At 33.3% G+C, this 19,627-nt stretch overlaps 1 protein-coding gene across 6 annotated transcripts in view; it reads left to right on the top strand.

Moving 5' to 3' along the window:
* LRBA (LPS responsive beige-like anchor protein) overlaps positions 1–19,627 on the top strand; it is a 779,818-nt gene that overhangs the window by 158,854 nt on the left and 601,337 nt on the right. For all 6 annotated transcript variants that reach the window (XM_060655634.3, XM_060655639.3, XM_060655638.3 and 3 more), the window contains exons 18-22: positions 3,760–3,852; positions 5,249–5,357; positions 5,763–5,844; positions 8,516–8,639; positions 8,942–9,134. In XM_060655634.3, the coding sequence (XP_060511617.2) occupies positions 3,760–3,852; positions 5,249–5,357; positions 5,763–5,844; positions 8,516–8,639; positions 8,942–9,134 (601 nt within the window). The remainder of the gene's footprint in view (positions 1–3,759; positions 3,853–5,248; positions 5,358–5,762; positions 5,845–8,515; positions 8,640–8,941; positions 9,135–19,627) is intronic.

Below are 19,627 nucleotides of genomic sequence, written 5' to 3'. Positions count from 1 at the left end.
CCCAGCTTGCATTCTGTGTCTCTCTCTCTCTCAAAAATAAATACACATTAAAAAAAATTTTTTTTTAAACAAAAAGAGTATCTTTGGTCCATTGTACTACCTTTGCTCTCCCTTTTGCCAATACCATACTGTCTTGATTACTATATCTTTATAATAAATCTTTTTTTTTAACATTTACTTATTTTTGAGGAGAGAGAGAGAGCAGGGGAGGAGTGGGGGGGGGGAGAGAGAGAGAGAGAGAGAGGATCTGAAGCAGACCCTTTACTGGCAGCAGAGCCTGATGTGGGGCTTGAACTCATGAACTGTGAAATCATGATCTGGGTTGAAGTCAGACACTTAACCTACTGAGCCACCCAGGTTCCACAGTTTTATAATAAATCTTGAAATCACATAACATTGGTTTTCCAACTTTGTTTATCTCCGTCAGTAATTGTGTTAGCTGCCCTGGCTTTTGCCTTTCCATATAAACTTTAGAATAGTTTCTTGATATCCACATATCTTGTTGAGGTTTTGGTTAAAATTGTATTGAATCTATAGATCAAGTTGGGGAGAACTGAGACATTGAGAATATTGAGTCTTCCTGTAAACGAACATAGATTTTCTGTCCATTTAGCTCTTTTTTTTGGTTTTATGCATCAGTTTTATAGTTTTTCTCATACATATCTTGTATATATTTTGTTAGATGTATATACCTAAGTATTTCATTTTTGGGGAGTGCTACTGTAAATGGTATTGTGTTTTTAGTGTCCTATTCCACTTGTTGATTATTGGAATATAGGAAGGCAGTTGACTTTTGTATATGAACTCGGTATTCTGAAACCTTGGTATAATTGCTTATTAGTTATAGGAGGTTTTTTTTGTGTGTGTGTGTGCCAGTTCTAGATGTTCTTTGAACAAAGACAGCTCTGTGTGTTCCTTAACGGTCTGTATACTATTTATTTCCTTTTCTTGCCTCACTGCATTAGCAAGAACTTCCTGTACAAGGCTGAAAAGGAGTGGTGTCTTGTACCTGATCTTATTTGGAAGACTTGATTTTTCTTGCTATTAGGTACCTTAGCTGTAGGGTTTTTGTGGATAGTCCTTATGAAGTTGAGAAAAATTCTCCTCTATTCTTATTTAGAGTTTTTAACATGAATGGGTGTTGGATTATGTCAAATGCTTTAAAAATTTTTTTTTAATGTTTGTTTATTTTTGAGAGAGAGAGAGAGAGAGAGAGTGTGAGCAGGGGCAGGGGAGGGGTAGAGAGAGAGGAAGAGACACAGAACTCGAAGTGGGCTCCAGGCTCTGTGCTGTCAGCCCAGAGCCTGATGTGGGGCTTGAACTCGTGAACTGTGAGATCATGACCTGAGCCAAAGTTGGACGCTTAACCGACTGAGCCACCCAGGTGCCCCTCAAATGCTTTTTTCTATATCTACTTATACTAGTAATTTTCTTATCTACAGATTAATTGATTTCATGATAGATTATATCATTTGATTTGCAAATCTTGAACCAGTCCTTGCATCCCTGGGATAAATTTGTCATGATATATAATTCTTTTTATGTTTTTTTGCATTTATTTGATAATATTTTCTTGAGAATTTTATTTCATCTTTTTTTTTTTAATGTTTATTTACTTAGAGACAGTATGCAAGTGAGGGTGGGACAGAAAGGGAGAGAAAGAGGATCCCAAGTGGGCTATGTGCTAGCAGTGCAGAGCCCATGTGGGGCTCGCTGGAACTCAGGAGCCATGAGATCATGACCTGAGCTGAAGTCAACAGTCTGATGCTCAACTCAGTGAGCCACCCAGGTGCCCCTCATTTTTGTTAATGAGACTTATTGGTCTGTAGTTTTCTTGTAATGTGTTTATTTTCATTTTTATTTTTATTTTGGTATGGGGTAATGCTGGCTCATAGAATGGTTTAGGAGGTATTTCTTCTGCTTCTGTCCTTTGAAGGGAATTGTAGAGAATTGGTATAATTTCTTCCTCAATTTTTGGTAGAAGTTACCAATAAACCAGTCTGGTTCTGGCCCTTTTGTTTTGGTAGGTTATTATTTATTGATTCACTATCTTTAGTCATTATAAGCCTATTTAGATCATCAGTTATTCTTTTTTTCCCTTTTTTTAAAATTTAGATTTTAGTTAATTACTATACAGTGCAGTATTTGTTTCAGGAGTAGAATTCATTGATTCATCACTTACGTACAACACCCAGTGATCATCACAAGTGCCCTTCTTACTACCCATCACCCATCTAGTCTATCTCCCACCCCTCTCCCTCAGGCAACCCTCAGTTTGTTCTCTATCATTAAGAGTCCCTTGTGGTTTGTTTCCCTCTCTCCTCTCTTTTCCTCCTTTCCATATATTCATGTGTTTTGTTTCTTAAATTCCACATATTAGTAAAATCGTAGATCATCAATTATTCTTGGGTGTGTTTTGGCAGATTATCTCTTTTAATGAACTGGTCTCTTTCATCTAGGTTATAGAATTTAAGGGCATAGAATTGTTCATAGTGTTCCTTTATTATTTGTTTTATGTTTATGGGATCTGTAGTGATGTTCCTTCTTTCATTTCTGAAAATAGTAAATTGTGTTTTTTTTATTTGTTAACCTGGCTAGAAGCTTATCTCCTTTATGGATCTTTTTCAAATCAGCTTTTGGTTACATTGATTTTCTCAATTGATTTACTATTTTTAATTTTTTTGTTTGCCACTCTAATACTTATTTGTTTTCCCCTGCTTACTTTGGATTGAGTATTCTCTTCTTTTTTTAGTTTTCTAGGGTGGAAGCTTGATTAGTGAGTTAAGTTTTTTCTTCTTTTCTAATAATTCACTGCAATAAATTTCCTCGTAAGGACTGCTTTTGCTGGATTTCACAGATTTTAATAGCCTGTTTTCATTTTCATTTAGTTTAAAATATTTTTAGATTTTCTTGAGACTTCCTCTTTGACCTACATGTTATTTTTTAACATTTTGTTTAATATCCACGTATTTTGGAATTTTGCAGCTATCTTTCTGTTAATGATTTCTAGTTTAATCTCCTTGTGGTCTGAGAACAAACAATATATCATTTCTGATCTTTGCATTTGTTTACATGTGTTTTATAGCCCTGAATGTGAGCTACTTGGTGAATGTTCCATGTTAGCTTAAGAAAAATGTGTATTCTGCTGTTACTGGGTGAAATAGTCAATAAATGTCAATTAAATCCAGTCAATTGATGGTATTGTTGAGTTCAATTATGTCCTTAATGATTTTCTGTCTGCTGGATCTGTTTCTGAGAGCGATGTTAACGTCTCCAATTATAATAGTGTATTCATCCATTATTCTTCTTGCAGTATTATCAATTTTTATGCCACATTGTTTTATACTCTATGGTTAGGCACATACATGTTATAGACTATTATGTCTTATTGGAGAATTGGCCCCCTTTATCATCAAGCAATGCCCTTCTTATCTCTGATAATTTAACTTGCTTTAAAGTCTGCTTTCTTTGAAATTAGTGTTAATTATTCTTGCTTTCTTTTTATTAGTGTTAGCATGGTTTATGGTTTCTCCATTTACTTTTAGTCTGTATGTGTCATTATGTATAAAGCGGGTTTCTTGAAGACAGTATAGTTGAAACATAAGTTTTTAAATGTCAGGAATTTGTATTAAATTCACCCATATCTTGAAATTAGGTTTATAATCATGAATATATAAAAATAAATGTATACCTATGTATTTTAAATCTTTACTTTTGAATAATATATTAGTAATTTGTTTTTAATTTTAATTCCTTCAGTGTTATCTATAAACTTATGGCATCGACAAGTGAAGGAATCAGAGTACAAGCTCTCAAGGCAATGGGCTATTTTTTAAAACACCTGGCCCCAAAGTGAGTATAGTGTTCATGAAATCTAAAATGGGTTGTGGTATATTACTTTTTATTTTATAAATCTTTGGAATAGTATTTTTGTTCTGTGATTTCTCTAGTTCCTCTTCTCTTTATTTTTATTTATAAAATCTATGTAAATTTAATCCCATTTCTATATATTAAAAATAAAATGGAAACAGGAATATATAGGTTTTTAAAAAATATTTATCTATTTTTTTTGCATGTGCAAGTGGGGAGGGGCAGAAAGAGAGGGAGAGAGAGAATCCCAAGCAGACTCCAGGCTGAGCATGGAGCCTGATGCAGGGCTCAATCCCACACCTGGAAGATCATGACCTAAGCCAATATCAAGAGTTGGATGCTTAACTGACTGAGCCACCCAAGCACCCCAGTGTAGTTAGTTTTATATGAAATAAATTTTCCATTTGTTCTTCATTCATTATAAGAGTACATTTGTATAAATGGAATTTTAGAAACCATGGAGACTTCATTTCATGGGGGTTGATCATTTGCTTTATCTGTACTATAAAGCTGATATTTTAACCTAGATAGTTGTCATAGTATGTTCTGTTATATGGATAACTGAGAACTGAAATTTTTGTATTTTTTTCTTAGCTGAATGTAGATATTCATATCCTACCTATTGTTCCTTATACCATGTTGGTTTATTATAAAAATTAACATTTGTGGCAGTAGAGAAGTGTTGGCAAACTATGGTCTTTCTGTGGATTCCAGTTGGCTGCCTGTAAATAAAGTTTGGTTGGGGCACAGCCACAATCACTTATTGGCTTATTATATATGGCTGTTTTCAGATTGTGACAGCAGTATTGAGTTGTTGCTACAGAGCCCATTTTGTCCACAAAGCCGAAAATATTTACTATCCAGCCATTTGCAGAAAAAATTTGATGAATCTCAGGGTAGAATTGAAGTTTATGATACTTTAGTTTCTAAATTTTTGCTTGGAAGTTTAATTTTGGTGTATTTATCTTCACAGTATTAATTTTCTTTCATTTTTTCTACCTTTTTCTCCACATTGTTTTTCTACTTAACAACTTACTTGGCTTTAGATTTCATCCATAATAGAGTTTAGCTCAGTGCTGATGGAGAGTAGAAACCAGTTAATAAACAATTGCTCTGAAGATTTTTGGTGTGCTGTGACATAGCCAGTCTTGTGTATATATTTTTTAAACTTCAGCTGTGCTTACATTGTAGTTTGTATTTCTCTGCTTAAAGATTTTGTGGCCTTATGAATTCTAGGTTAAAGAAAAGTGGGAGAGTTACTGAGCTGGAATTTGTGGATAATGTGAAAAACATTTTTGTATCTTCTTCATCCAACTTGCATACTAAATAGTAGATAATAGTACTCTGCATTTGATTATTTCTTTTTATGAAATCACAGAAGAAAAGCTGAAGTCATGCTTGGACATGGATTGTTTTCATTGCTAGCAGAAAGACTCATGCTTCAGACAAATTTAATCACAATGACCACGTATAATGTTTTGTTTGAGGTAAGAATATATTTAGAATTTAATCTTATTTCATATTTTGAGAATGACTTTATAAGCTAGTTGCTAATGTCTAGATGAAATAAGGTAATTTAGATTTGATACACAGTTTTGAAATTAGTTATATAAAGCACATATAGCTGCATCTTAAATCTATTAATCTGTTAATTATTAAACAGTATGGACATCTCTGTTAAGTATTTCCTCCATTGTATTGATTGTTTGATGTCTTGTTTTGTAATTAAGTAAAAATAGAGTTACAATGTTGAAATCATTTATTTTATAAAATACAGAAGATGGTTAGCATGACAGCATTGGACTGTATACTTAACATTGATTAGTGCTGACTTATGTTCATTTATATTAATGGTACAGTGATTATGCTAATCTATTGTTTTCCTTCTGTAGATTCTTATAGAACATATTTGTACTCAAGTGATACATAAACAGCATCCAGATCCTGATTCTTCAGTAAAGATACAGAATCCTCGTATGTATTTTATATACTTTTATTTTTTTGTTTTTGTTTTTATGGACATTTAATTGACATATATTGTATAAGTTTAAGGTGTACAACTTAATGAAACAATTTGATATATGTATATATTGTGAAATGATTACCACAGTAAGGTTAGTTAACACGTCCATCACAGTATCTTTAGAATTTTTTGTGTGTATGTGTGGTGAGAACTTTTAAGATCTGCTGGTTTGGTAACTTCTCATTGTACAATACTGTATTGTTAACTAATTGTAGTCACCATGTTGTACATTAGATACCCAGAACTTACTCAGCTTATAACTGGAAGTTTGTATCCTTTGAGTACTTTCCCACATTTCTCCCCTTATTTTTTATACTTTTAATAAGTACTTTTTGGGGTGCCTGGGTGGCTCAGTAGATTGACCGTCTGACTTTAGCTCAGTTCATGATCTTAAAATTTGTGGGTTTAAGCCCTGCATCAGGCTCTGTGCTGACAGCTCAGAGCCTGGAGCCTGCTTCTCCTTGTCTCTGCTCCTTCCTCACTCGTGCTCTCTCTCTCTCAAAAATAAAATTAAAAAAAAAAAAAAAAAAAAGTACTTTTTGCCAATAAAAAGAAAGTCACTGAGAAAAACCTGAAGTTGATATTGTTGAGAACATAGTGTTCAAAGAATGTTTCATTATAGGGAATGATATAATGCTACTTTTATTTTTGGTTAATATTGAATATAACATCTAATTAACCTTAGGTTATGTGGAAATGTTTATATAGAGGTTTTGAAGAATTGTGTATGTAAGATACTGATTTAATGTATGTTCAGATTTTCAGTAAAGTTTTGATTGCACCATTTAGTGATGTCAGGCCAAATTACATGAACCATGGAGGTAGCTTTCATCTTAAATTAATGTCAAGTTAGGAATACCAAGTTTGGAATTGAAAAATATCTGCTTTTTTTTATTGTTTATGAACTTAGTCTTGTTGAACAGTCTTTTCTTTTGATATTTAGAATTTTAAGCACTTGTACAAAGTGTACATTTTTCATCTTTTTAAGATTATTGACATTGAAATAACTGACTTGTAGAGTTTAGAAATTTAATTACCTTTTGTGCGGTGAGTTGTGTTTCTGGTACTCTGTTTCAGTACTAGTTTTAAAAACATGTCTGGGAAGTTTAATTTTCCTCATCCTTCAGGGAGACTTGCTGTTATTATTTTAGAGAGTAAGAAAAGGAGAAAATCTTGAGTATATGTATATAAATATAAATTATATTTTATGATTATAGAGATGACTTATTGAAGTAAGAATTTTAGAATGTATGATCTATGTAATATACTATCTCAGAAAGGCACACACTATAGTATGGTGTTTAAAAGCATCACCTGCCCAGGTTTTTATATTGTTTATGTTTCTTAATAGTTGTGTGAATTGCTTAATTTCTGTGTGCCTCAGTTTTCTTATCTCTAAAAAGGGGATAAAATCAGTATTTAGCTATCATTATATATGGGTTTTCTTAAAATAGTACCTCATGATAGTATATTCTCAAAATTAAGTGTCTATTATTGTCATTACAATTATTATTATGATTATTATCATCATTGTAATCATTTTCCAGGCAGAGAAATTTTTCAATTTGTCATTAGAAGAATTCAGAAATTACTTCCCAAATGTCTTTTATTGTATGATAAAATATCTTTGTACTTGCTGTTTTGCATTCACCAAAAACCTTGGCAAAAGGCTAGTTCAGAAGTTCTGAATTGTAATAGGGTAAAAACTTAATATGTTTATTTAATTTTAAATTCAGGGTTATAGCTGTTTTTGTTTCTTTATAGTTCTGGATTTAAGTATATATTTTAAAGAATTTTTTTCCTTAAAGCTAAATACTAGAAATTTAGACAGCGTTATTTTTAAGACCATTACAGTAGCAATTTCATTTGTATTTGGGGTGTTGAATAGGTTTTAATTTTATTTGTTTTTTAACCTAATTTCACTTAAAAAAAAATTTTTTTTTAATGTTTATTTATTTTTGAGACAGAGAGAGACACAGCATGAGCAGGGAAGGGGTAGAGAGAGAGGGAGACACAGAATGTGAAGCAGGCTCCAGGCTCTCAGCTGTCAGCACAGAGCCCGACGCGGGGCTTGAACTCACAGACCGTGAGATCATGACCTGAGCCGAAGTCGGACGCTAAACCGACTGAGCCACCCAGGCGCCCCCCTAATTTCACTTTTAAAATCATGGAGGAAAATTGTAGTAGCTTTTAAAATTTGCTATGATAAATGGAAAGCTTTGTGCATAAAACATCTATTTTGTTGAAAAGCTGAGAACTTTTTCTGAGATTTTGATTACAGCTTTTGAGTTTGAGATCAACTTTACTAATTGGCAGAAATTATGGAAAATTGTTAGTTTTACTATTTAATTCATAGATAACAATTTTATTTAATATAACATTTTAAAATTTGGCTTTACTTTCATACATTCTAATGATGAAATAAAAAATTCCTTATTCATGGAGGCTTTCTAAATAGATGTATTGTCATTTTTTTTCTGCAGGTGATCATTTTTTTTTATAATACAAGGATGTTTTCAGTAGACATCTATGTCAGGGAAGCTAGAGAAATATATTAGTGATCTTCCATCATGAATTTTTTGTAATGTTTTGGTTTTTACTAATTTATGAATTGTCTTACAGAGATACTAAAAGTAATTGCAACCCTACTTCGAAATTCTCCCCAGTGTCCTGAAAGCATGGAAGTTCGCAGAGCCTTTCTTTCTGATATGATTAAACTTTTTAATAACAGTAGAGAAAACAGAAGGTAAGGTTTGAATTTTATCTAAGAAAAATTGCTTTAAAAAATACTGTGCAATGAATTTTCCATATGCTTTTTTCATTAAGGGTATATAAGTAATGTACCTTATATTTAAAGTCAATTTCAGTACCACCTTCTTTAATTGTTTTAATAGATGGAGGTGGCTTTTTTTTTTTTTTTTTTTTGGCTTATTTTGTTTTGAACTTTTACTTTTTAGAATTCTTAGAGATGAGGGTTTTTTTTTTTTTAAATTTTTTAAATTAAAAAAAGTTTTTTTTAGTAATTCAATATCCTCTTATAATTTTCAGGAGCTTGTTACAGTGTTCTGTATGGCAAGAATGGATGCTTTCTCTTTGTTATTTCAATCCTAAGAATTCTGATGAGCAAAAGATAACAGAAATGGTTTATGCAATATTCAGAATCCTACTTTACCATGCAGTCAAATATGAGTGGGGTGGCTGGCGTGTGTGGGTAGATACCTTATCAATCACACATTCAAAGGTAAGTTTTTTTAATGAAAATTTATTTTAGTGTTATAAATGTCTATAATTTTGTGTTTTACTCATTTAAAAATTTTATGTACTTAAAAGCAAGGAAAAAAGACATTCTCTGAAAGCACAGTGAAAGAACAACTAAAAGGAATCACTAAGAAGAAAAATTTTCCAATTTCTTCAGAATCAAAACGAGGTTTCAAATGTTGTTTTTATTGTGCTTAATAAAGTGAAACCTCATGGCATAGCATAAAGGAACTTATATTTTCAAGTAGCCATTTTCACAGATACGGTTCTCTAAATTTTAGGGTAGTTTGAAGCTTTTGAACACAAGGTGGCGCAGTATATTCAAAGATGAGAAGGTATTTTAGTAATGTAAGGTGGTTGAGTTAACTAGAAAAGCTTGGGCTAATATGTGTCCTTTGGTCACATTACAGTCAGTTAAAAAATTGATTTGGGAGAATCTGCTAGTCTTTTATTTTTATTTTTTTAATTTAAGCCAGTGTAAGTTATTTTTATATAGCTTTTGTTTAAAATGTTTTTAATGAAATATTCTACACCTACAAAAATGTATAAGGAATAATGTACCTACCAGTATTTATGACATTGGGTTCTCCATCCCAGTTTTCTTTGTCTATCATTGTTATGCCCTCTTTCCTTCCCCTTATAATTAAGGTTATAATTTGGGTGTTTTCATTATTTCTATTTCCTTCTTATGTATATTTTAACACATACACATCTGAACAGTAAATAATTTATATTTCATGTTTATACTTAATATAAAGAATATCACATTAAATGCATTTTTCTGTAGCTGGCTGTTTTTACTTATCATTGTTTGAGATTCATCCATATTGACCCATGTAGTTGGGTTCATTTTCTCAGTTGTGTTGTATTCCATGGTATGGCTTTATCCATTTACCAGTTGATGAACATTTTTGATACATTTTGTATATATTTGTAAGTTTCTCTCTCTACATTCCTAGAAGTGGAACTGTTTACTTGTAAGATGCAGATGTTGAACATTAGAAGATAATGCAATTTTTTCCCCCAGATTGGTATATCACTTTACATACTCTCCAGTGATGTATAAGTGCTCATTGATTCACATCACCTCAGCACTTGGTATGGCTGGAGTTTTAAAAATTTGCACATTTGGTGAATTAAAAAATTTTTTTTTTAACATTATTCACTTTTTGAGAGGTAGAGAGTGTGAGCAGGGCAGGGGCAGAGAGAGAGAGGGAGACACAGAATCCGAAGCAGGCTCTAGGCTCTGAGCTGTTAGCACAGAGCCGGATGTGGGGCTTGAACTCACAAACCGTGAGATCATGACCTGAGCCAAAGTCGGAAGCTTAATTGACTGAGCCACCCAGGTACCCCATACATTTGATGAATTTTAAATGCTGTACCTCCATAATTTTAATTTACATTTACTTATTGTTTTGTGGGAACTTAAAAAATATATTCTTGTTTTAATCTTTTGATTACTGTATTATTTATGAATATCTTTTGTCAATTTATTTACTTAAGTTTTAGAGTTTTGTGTTTGTATTTTCTGAGGAAATTTTACATTTCAAATATTAACGCAGTAAAATTTAGTTTCTTTCATGGTTTATGCATTTTGTATCTGGTTTAAGAACTCTTTCTATACTCAGAAGGAATATAACCATACAATTATATTATTATAAATTAACTAGAAAGAATAAAGAACAGAAATGGTAAATTTGATATATCTTTAAATTTTTTTTTTTTACTCTCATAGTTTATTATTCTGGAATATTTTGCCATTCTTGTGGAATATATTGCCAGTTCCTCAATGTACTTATTTAGGTGCTTGAATAACTTTTAGTTATTTGAAAGTACCTAAGAGTTATATATTCTGCTTTCTTCTTACTCAGTGAGAGGAGGGTGTGTTATTATCACAAGGATTTACAAAGATATCTTAGATTGGAAGATACTGCTCTAATTTATGTTTGAGAATAATGCAGTGATAAATAAGAAAAAGATTTGATTTTATAAAAATGTTCTTAGTCACTACATTTTTTGAGCTGACTAGTCTAAAACGGGGTTCTGCCCGTGTTTTTATAAATAAAGTTTTATTCAAACACAGCCACTTCCATCTATTTTTATATTTTCTGTGGCTGCTTTCATGCTATAAGTATTCAGTATTTGCAACAGAGACTGTATGGCTTCCAAGCCTAAAATATCTACTTTCTGGTACTTTACAGAAACTATTTGCTACCTCTTGTTGAAATTAATTTAGTTTGTGCTGATGCCCAGATCTTTTGATTTCTATTGTAGTAGGCTGCTGCAGTCTGGACTAATTTTCTGCTAGTATTGTATTCCTCTTTACAAAAGATAATGAGAAAAACAGGATTGAGTTTGGGTCTTACATACATTTGGATTGGATTTCAGATCTAGGGGAATTCTAGGTTAGGGGAGTATCAGTATAAATTAGATTTTTCTTTCTTTTTTTTTTTTAATTTTTTTTTTGACGTTTATTTATTTTTGAGACAGAGAGAAACAGAGCATGAACGGGGGAGGGGCAGAGAGAGAGGGAGACACAGAATCCGAAACAGGCTCCAGGCTCTGAGCTGTCAGCACAGAGCCCGACGCGGGGCTTGAACTCACGGACCATGAGATCATGACCTGAGCCGAAGTCGGATGCTTAACCGACCGAGCCACCCAGGCGCCCCTAAATTAGATTTTTCAAAATTTCAAATTACTATATGTTAATTCTGTGCTTTTGTACATACTTTTGTTTGTTCACGTCCTTAAGAAGAATGGCTAGAAGAATATAAACTTTAGATCAGTAATTCTTTTTTTCAAATCTTTTTATTACTTTTTAAAGTTTATTTATTTTGAGAGACAGAGTGGAGGAGGGGCAGAGGAAGGAGAGAGGGAATCCCAGGCAGGCTCCATGCTGTCAGTGTGGAGCCCGATATGGGCTCAAACTCATGAACCATGAGATCATGGCTTGAGCTGAAACCAAGAGTCGAACGCTTAACTGACAACTACCCAAGTGCCTAGATCAGTAATTCATAAAGTACAGCCTGAAGACATTGCAAGCCTATGAGACTTTTTCAGAAAATGTGTGAGGTCCTCCTTTCCCAGCTATGTGTCTTTTGAAAGTGTATTTTTTTATATACATAAATCAAAACAGTATATAATACAACACATTGAATATAAAAACAGATATTAGAGTGCAACATCTATTAAGCTAGAATTTAAAGAGATTTGCGAAAATGTGAAATCCTAGCACTCTTCTCATTATTATCTTCTCATTATGTTATTTACACTAACATATAATGGATTTATTGTTATTTTGGAATGTGTATTTGTAAGGTTTCTTAGTCTTAATTTTTAATATGATAAGTAGTAATAGATATACCCCATAAAAATAAAAAGTTTTGGGGAGCCACAGTACTTTTTAAGAGTGTAAAGCATCCTGAGATGAAAGAGCTTGAGAACTGCTGAATTCATAGAATATTTAAGGACAATAGTCTTTTAATTTCCTGTGTACAGGATTAGGAGGTTAAACTAGGAAGTACCTCCAGTATCTTTGAATTTCTGAACATTTTTGACTAAACATTTATATTTAGTTACCAGTCCCTTTGTGTATGTAATGAAGTGAACATGGGCTTTGGACGAAGGATAGTTCTGGGTTTGAATTCTGGTTTATAGTATTTTGTGGTTGTGTAAACTCAGACAAGTTTCTAAACTTTTTTTAACTATCACTGTCTAATCTAGAAATGGTAAATGTGGATATGTATAAGAAGTTAATGAAAGAAATCACAGAAAATAGAATAAATTCTCAGTGACTGTTTTCCTTTGTTACAGCTCTATCATTCTTCCTATTCATCTCTTTGTTTTAATTCTCACTTCCAACACACTAGTTCAGACCCTGAGTCACTTCATGTTTGATATAAACCCAACTTTTAAAATAATTACTTATATCTACAATAATTTGTGTAGTGTGTATGCTGTGAAGTGTTATAATAGAATTGTGACTACCCAACTTAAGAACATGCTATGTGGTTCTCCCTTTTCAACCCCCACCTTAAATCTAATCTCTATTTTGAATTTTGTGTTTATCATTTCCTTCTTTAAAAAGTTGAAAAATATATTCCTAAATAATATATGATCTGATTTTCCCTATTTTTGTATTTTATGAAAATGACATCATACTGTGTGGATGCTTCTATTCCTTATTTTTTCTCAAACTTTTTGTTTTTAGAATTATTTTTTATTGTTACATACAGCTTTGGTTCATTCATTTATACTGCTATGAATAAGTCAGGATGCTCAAAGGCAACGGTTTTACTATAGTTGTCAGTTTTATACTTCTTATAAATGTGGCTCCCAGTAGGAAATTTATAGTGACCATGTATGTATGTACACACTCACATGCATGCACCCTTCTCTCAAACACCTGAAACAGAGGTTTCAGGAAACAGTATTTACCCTTCCTAAACTTTGGTATATAGGGATATATTCTTAGGTTTTCTTTTTTGTTAAAAAATGCTAATGATGCCCCAGTAGGTTGATTCTGTGATCTGCCAGGTGAATTATCCTCAGTTTGAAAAGAGCACTGCTCTAGGAAATATAAGTAGGAGTAGAATTGCTAGATCCTAAGTAATGTTTCACCCTCTAATCCATGACACTTTATTTATTTATTTATTTAAATGTTTATTTTGAGAGAGAGAGAGAGCGAGCTAGTGTGCACGTGTGTGCATGCACAAGCAGGGGAGGGGCAGAGAGAGACAGAGAGAGTGAGAGAATCCCAAACAGGCTCCGTGCTGTCAGCACAGAGCCCACCGCAGGGCTTGAATTCAGTGAACCATGAGATCCTGACCTGAGCTGAAATCCAGAGATGGACGCTCAACCAACTGAGCCACCCAGGTGCCCCTCATGACACTTTAAAGTTCTTATTTTTGCAAGCTTTTGTTTTCTGCCTATGTTAAAATATTTTTTTTTTCTTCCCTTTAGTGGTTTGTAGTTCTTTATACATGTCTAGATCATTTCTACTCTGGATATTTCTAATGATCAGTAGCCTTAGGTATTATTTTCCTGTAAGTTTATTATGCTAAAAATAACTTACGTAATGTTACTCCCTCCACAAACCCTTTGTTTTAATTTTCATAAAAAGGCAAAGTTTTTTTTTTTAACAAGAGTTTCTACTCAATCTTTCATTTCCTTTTGAACAAAGGATTTCCTGCCTTACCTTCCACTTAACTTTTTAACTTTTAAAAGTTATATCATTCTTTGTTAAAAAGCTTCATTTTTGTTTATTCATGGCATGAACTTTGTGTTCCTTTGTAATTAGCCATATCCTTCATATTTTTCAGGATTTAACTCCCTCAATCACTTATAGTGCATTCTGTGTGAATTCACAGCACTTAATTTTCTCTTGGTATTTCTCTTAAGTAGTCTCTCTCTGTCTCCCTCCTTTTCCCATTCCCATTTCTCACTCAGCTTCTCTTCCTCTCCCCCTCTACCTGTCCTCTCTACTCAGTCTTCTCCACCCCTCTGCTCTATTAGGTACTGTGGGTATCTAGTGCAATCTGTGCTGCCTTCTGTCCCTGCTGCTGCCATCTATCACTGCCTAGCTAACTCTCTCCCCCTTTGTTTGTTTCTCTTTCTTCTTTTGGCCACTTTTCCTCTTTCCTGTCCCTCTCTCTGTTCTTCTCTTCAACATTCCTTCCTCCATTCTGTACCCTCTGTCTTCTCCTTTCCCCCAGCCTATGTCTCTTTCTCTCTGTTCTGTCCTCAGTGAATCTGTGTTTGTTTTGTCTCTGCTTGAGTGGTTACATACTCTGTGGTCTCTCTCATTCATTTTCTTTTTTCTTTTAAAAAATATATTTTAAAGTTTATATTTATTTTGAGAGAGAGAGAGCACACAAGCAGGGGAAGGGCAGAGAGAGAGGGAGAGGCAGAATCCCAAGCAGGTTGCATGCCGTCAGCGTAGAGCCAGATGCGGGACTTGAACTCATGAACCATGAGATCATGACCTGAGCCAAAATCAAGAGTCGAATGCATAACTGACTGAGCCACTGAGGCGCCCCTCTCTCATTTGTTTTCAATCACCTGTGTCCAAGTCTTACAGTAGTTGTGTACTGCTTTTCTTCCCATTTCTACCTTAACTCTTTTTTTCCTTTCCACTACTCCCTTTCTTCCTATCTTCTTGTATTTGAGTACCTCTAGCTACTATGAAAGATAGAAGGATGCATCAGGAACAGATCTTATCCTAAAAAAAGTTACTTTCTAATATGGGAGATAATATTTTATATATATATATATATATGTAAAACACTAAAAAACAAGGCAGGAAGGAATAAATGCCATAGAAGAGATACTCACAGTGAATGGGTAGACAGCCTCACATGAGGCTGTCTGAGACACTGGTAGAACAGATGTCATTTGATGACAGTGTTGAAAGGTAAATAGGATTTGGGCATGTAAAGACTGGAATGATGAAAATCACTGGTGGAAGAATTGACATAAACAGAGGTACAGAGGTGGTGTTACTGAGGAAAAAGCATGGTGAGTTGTTGGTTTGCTTGGGAATATGTAACGTACATGAAGAAGAGCAGTAATGAGTGATACAGCAAATGTTTGCCATTTAATTATGAGTGATCCTATAATATCTCTCTTACTATATTATTTGTTAGAAATGAGCTCTTACATCTTATTTTGGTTGTTCCTTGTAAGCTCTGATGAGTAGGGACAAAAGATTTTATACATCTTTATATCTCCTGTAGAATTGTGCATAGAGCAATGTGGCAGTTGCACATTAAATATTTGTTGCAGGAAGAAGGAAGATGCGCACCATCATTGTTTGGGCTGTCTAGTTTAGCTGTCACATGGTACCGGGGCACCCTGTATGTGCCTTAGCATCTCAGTCTTCTGTTATCAGTGACTGACGAAATAGCTGCAGCAGCTGTCTTGAAAGTATGTGTACCATAACCGCACACAGTCTGATTTGGGAATCTCTCATCAGAGTAACTTGAGATGTATATTTTATTATAGTCTCCTGCACTTCACCCCAGAATCTTAATCTGAATCTCATGGGATGTTCCCAGAAATCTGTGTTTTAAAGTTATCCCTTCTTATGCATTCTGTATTTCAAGTGCCCCTCTGAGTGTACAGAATTATTTTTACTAACCTTTATAAAATTCTTCCCTTCCTGCCTTTACACTAAGCTGTTAATGTAATATATTCTTTAGAAAGTATCACAGATATAGAGGAATTATACATAAATTGAATATGGACCCCAGTTAAGACCCCTTAATACATTTTAAAAATTAATGAAAACGTTTTATGTCATTCTGGGAGCATATGTTATGGTGTAGAGAATGTTGAAAGAAGAAGTATAAACTCCACTTATACAAAAAAACCCAAAAGTATGATTTGTATATTTTAAGTATATGTATTTATAGTTTATGTGTATATTATATATAGTTTATATATGTTATATATTTATAGCTTATAAAACTATTACATACAACTATTATTTATATGTATTTATAGTTTATATATTATACATAGTTTACATATACAGTTTTAACTTACGTTTTTCTTTACTCCAGTGACTTACAGCTTTAAACAGATATTAAAACCTTTACAAAGAAAATAGTTACTTTATGGAGAGGCCTGTCTTGCCTGTTTTGGGCCAAGAACCAGTCTTTGAGTCAAGTTTTAGTATTAAAATTACAAAATGGAATAAATGCTGATTAAGTCAATTGTAGAGTATTTTTATCTGAGTAAAACTAGACTTATTACTGTTTGCTGCTTAAGTATACTTTTAAAAATAAATGCTAAACCTTTACTTAATGCTGTGAGGGGGAAAAAAATTTAAAACTGTAGTATACATTAGTTCTTGTGGTTTTTACCTTTAAAGCTTAATAAATGTCCTTTAGTTTTATTTCTCTATGTGAAAATTTTTCATTAATGAAAATCTTTTCTCATAAGGTTTTACAAAGTAATTTATTTGAATATTGCTATGTTAATTACTTTGGACTTTTAATAATATCTTGACATCTGTCTTTGCAATGGACAGCTGACATTCTAAGGTGCTTCAAATGAATATTTACTAAAGTTTAGGATGGAGCTGAAGTGATTCAGTAAGTAGGTGAACAGTTTGTAGCGTGTTGTTAGAAATTCTGCCAGAAGTATTGAGACCAAATTTTTTTCTCTAAAAATACTCACTCTGAAGCTTTACATTTTTATACATGTGATACTGAAGTGATGCTTATTTTTTCTTTGTGCAGCCATTTAAAATCTCAATATCATAAATTTATAACGTGGATCTTGATAAAGTACTGGTGTGTAAAAAACTAATGTTGCAGAATTGTATAGCTTTTGCAGAGTTACATCAGGATACATTCAGCTGCTATAAAAAGCCAAAGAAACTCAATTGCAATTTTATTGTCCAGTTTGATAGATTTCCTGCCACCTTTGTAGTAGGGAAGCTGTTTGTCACTGTATCTCTCTCCTCCAACAGCTGAACTAGATTTTATAAGCAGTAATAGGGTTTTCTAGTGTAACTGCCCTGTGTTGGTTACTTTGGTCTCAGGGTTTCAAATATGTACCTGTTAAGAGTAACCTTTGTAATTCCATTATTTTCTTAGGTATTTTCCAGGTTGTTATTGTTGATCCTTTTCCTTTCCTTTTCTTTGCTTTGCTTTGTTTTGCTTTCTTTAATTAAGTGGCTCTGTGCCCAGTGTGGAGCCTGAACTCATGACTCTGAGATCAAGAGCCGCACGCTCTGTTGACTGAGCCAACCAGGCATCCCACTTTTCCTTTTTTAAAATGCTTTAACTTTAACACTATCTTGAGGCATTAATTGATTCTGTTTCCACTTGGTATGCTAGATTGCTTCTACTCTTCAATTAAAATTTAAATTAAGGCATTTAAAATATCCTGAATTACGAGAACTGTTAAAAAATATCCTTTTTCTTTAACAAGTAAAACTCAAACTTTCTCTTATTTTTATGGATTTTACTTTTTAAGTAGGCCCATGGCCAGCATGGGCCTTGAACTCAAGACCTTGGGATCAAGAATAGGTTGCTCTACCGACTGAGCCAGCCAGGCACCCCAAACTCAAAACTTTAGGTACTATCTTTTGTCTAGGCCTATATTGCCATGAAGTAGGATGGGTCTGTGACTTAAAATAATCAGTGAGTAAAAGTTATTCACACTTACATGAATTTCAGTGGCTGCATATTATTAGGTATATACAGTACATCATATTATGGAGCCGTAAAGTTAAGTGCAAAAGCTGAGCTTTATAACATCTGAATGTTATCAGGTCACTTGTAGTTATAGGAAGGAAGACTGAGTAAATAAGGTAGTTTTCATTTTTTTGGCATTCTCCAAAATTTTATTTGGAAAAATTGGTGGATGTGATATTTTAAAAATCTACTGATTTGTGTTACAATGTACTGCATTAACACCATAGTTTAACTTTTCCTTATCTTTGAACAGTGCTGGGCCTGCTTTATATAAATATCTCCTATTTTGTAGGGTAAATTCCTATAATTCCAGGAGCCTTTACATGTATTAAGAGGTTCTAAAGGATATTGCTAAATTACCATCTAAAAATTTGTACCCATTTATACTCTAGTTTTTATGAGAGCACCTGTCTAAACAGTTCTTAAAATGGGTCAAGATGACTTTTTATAAACAAAAATTAATAAGTTATTAACTGTATGATATTTTATGTCACTGTGCTTCCTATCTTTATCTAGATAAATGAGGATAATACTACTTGTCTTTTAGGGTTGTTCTGAAGATTATGTGTGTCAGTATGTGACAAATGCTTAAAACATTGTACAATAAGCATTCTCTATATCTCAGCTATTGCCACAGGTATTTAATAATATATCTGGACCATATCCTTACCAAAATGGACTTAACTTGATGTTTATTACTAAATATGTATTTTTAAGCATGTTGCAGAACTAGGGAGCAACTATTATTTTAGATAGATTTTCATAATTTAAGGAGGTTTGAGGGTAGAATATATTTATTCTTTTAAATAAGTTTCTTTTAAATTCTACAATGTTTCCATGTGTTACTATGATATTTATAGAGATTAAGAAAGTACTAAGTGGTTAGAAGGCTTCTGTTTTGTTTTATTTTACTTATTATTTAAAATTTTTTTTTTAATGTTTATTTTTGAGAGGGAGAGAGACAGAGTGCAAGCAGGGGAGGGGCAGAGAGAGAGGGAGACACAGAATCTGAAGCAGACTCCAGGCTCTGAGCTGTCAGCACAGAGCATGACATGGGGCTCGAACTCATGAAATGCATGACTATAACCTTAGCAGAAGTTGGATGCTCAACCAACTGAGCCACCCAGGTGCTCCTATTTTATGTTAGCTTGGTTTATTTATTTTGAGAGAGAGTGAGTGAGAGTGGGGGAGGGACAGAGAGAGAGAGAGAGAGAAAGAGAGAGAATCTCAAGCAGGCACCGCACTATCAATCCAGAGCCTGATGCAGGGC

The sequence above is a fragment of the Panthera onca genome, chromosome B1 (assembly GCF_046562875.1).
Source record: "Panthera onca isolate mPanOnc1 chromosome B1, mPanOnc1 haplotype 2, whole genome shotgun sequence".
Lineage (NCBI taxonomy): Eukaryota > Metazoa > Chordata > Mammalia > Carnivora > Felidae > Panthera > Panthera onca.
This window is presented reverse-complemented; position numbering and strand designations above follow the sequence as displayed.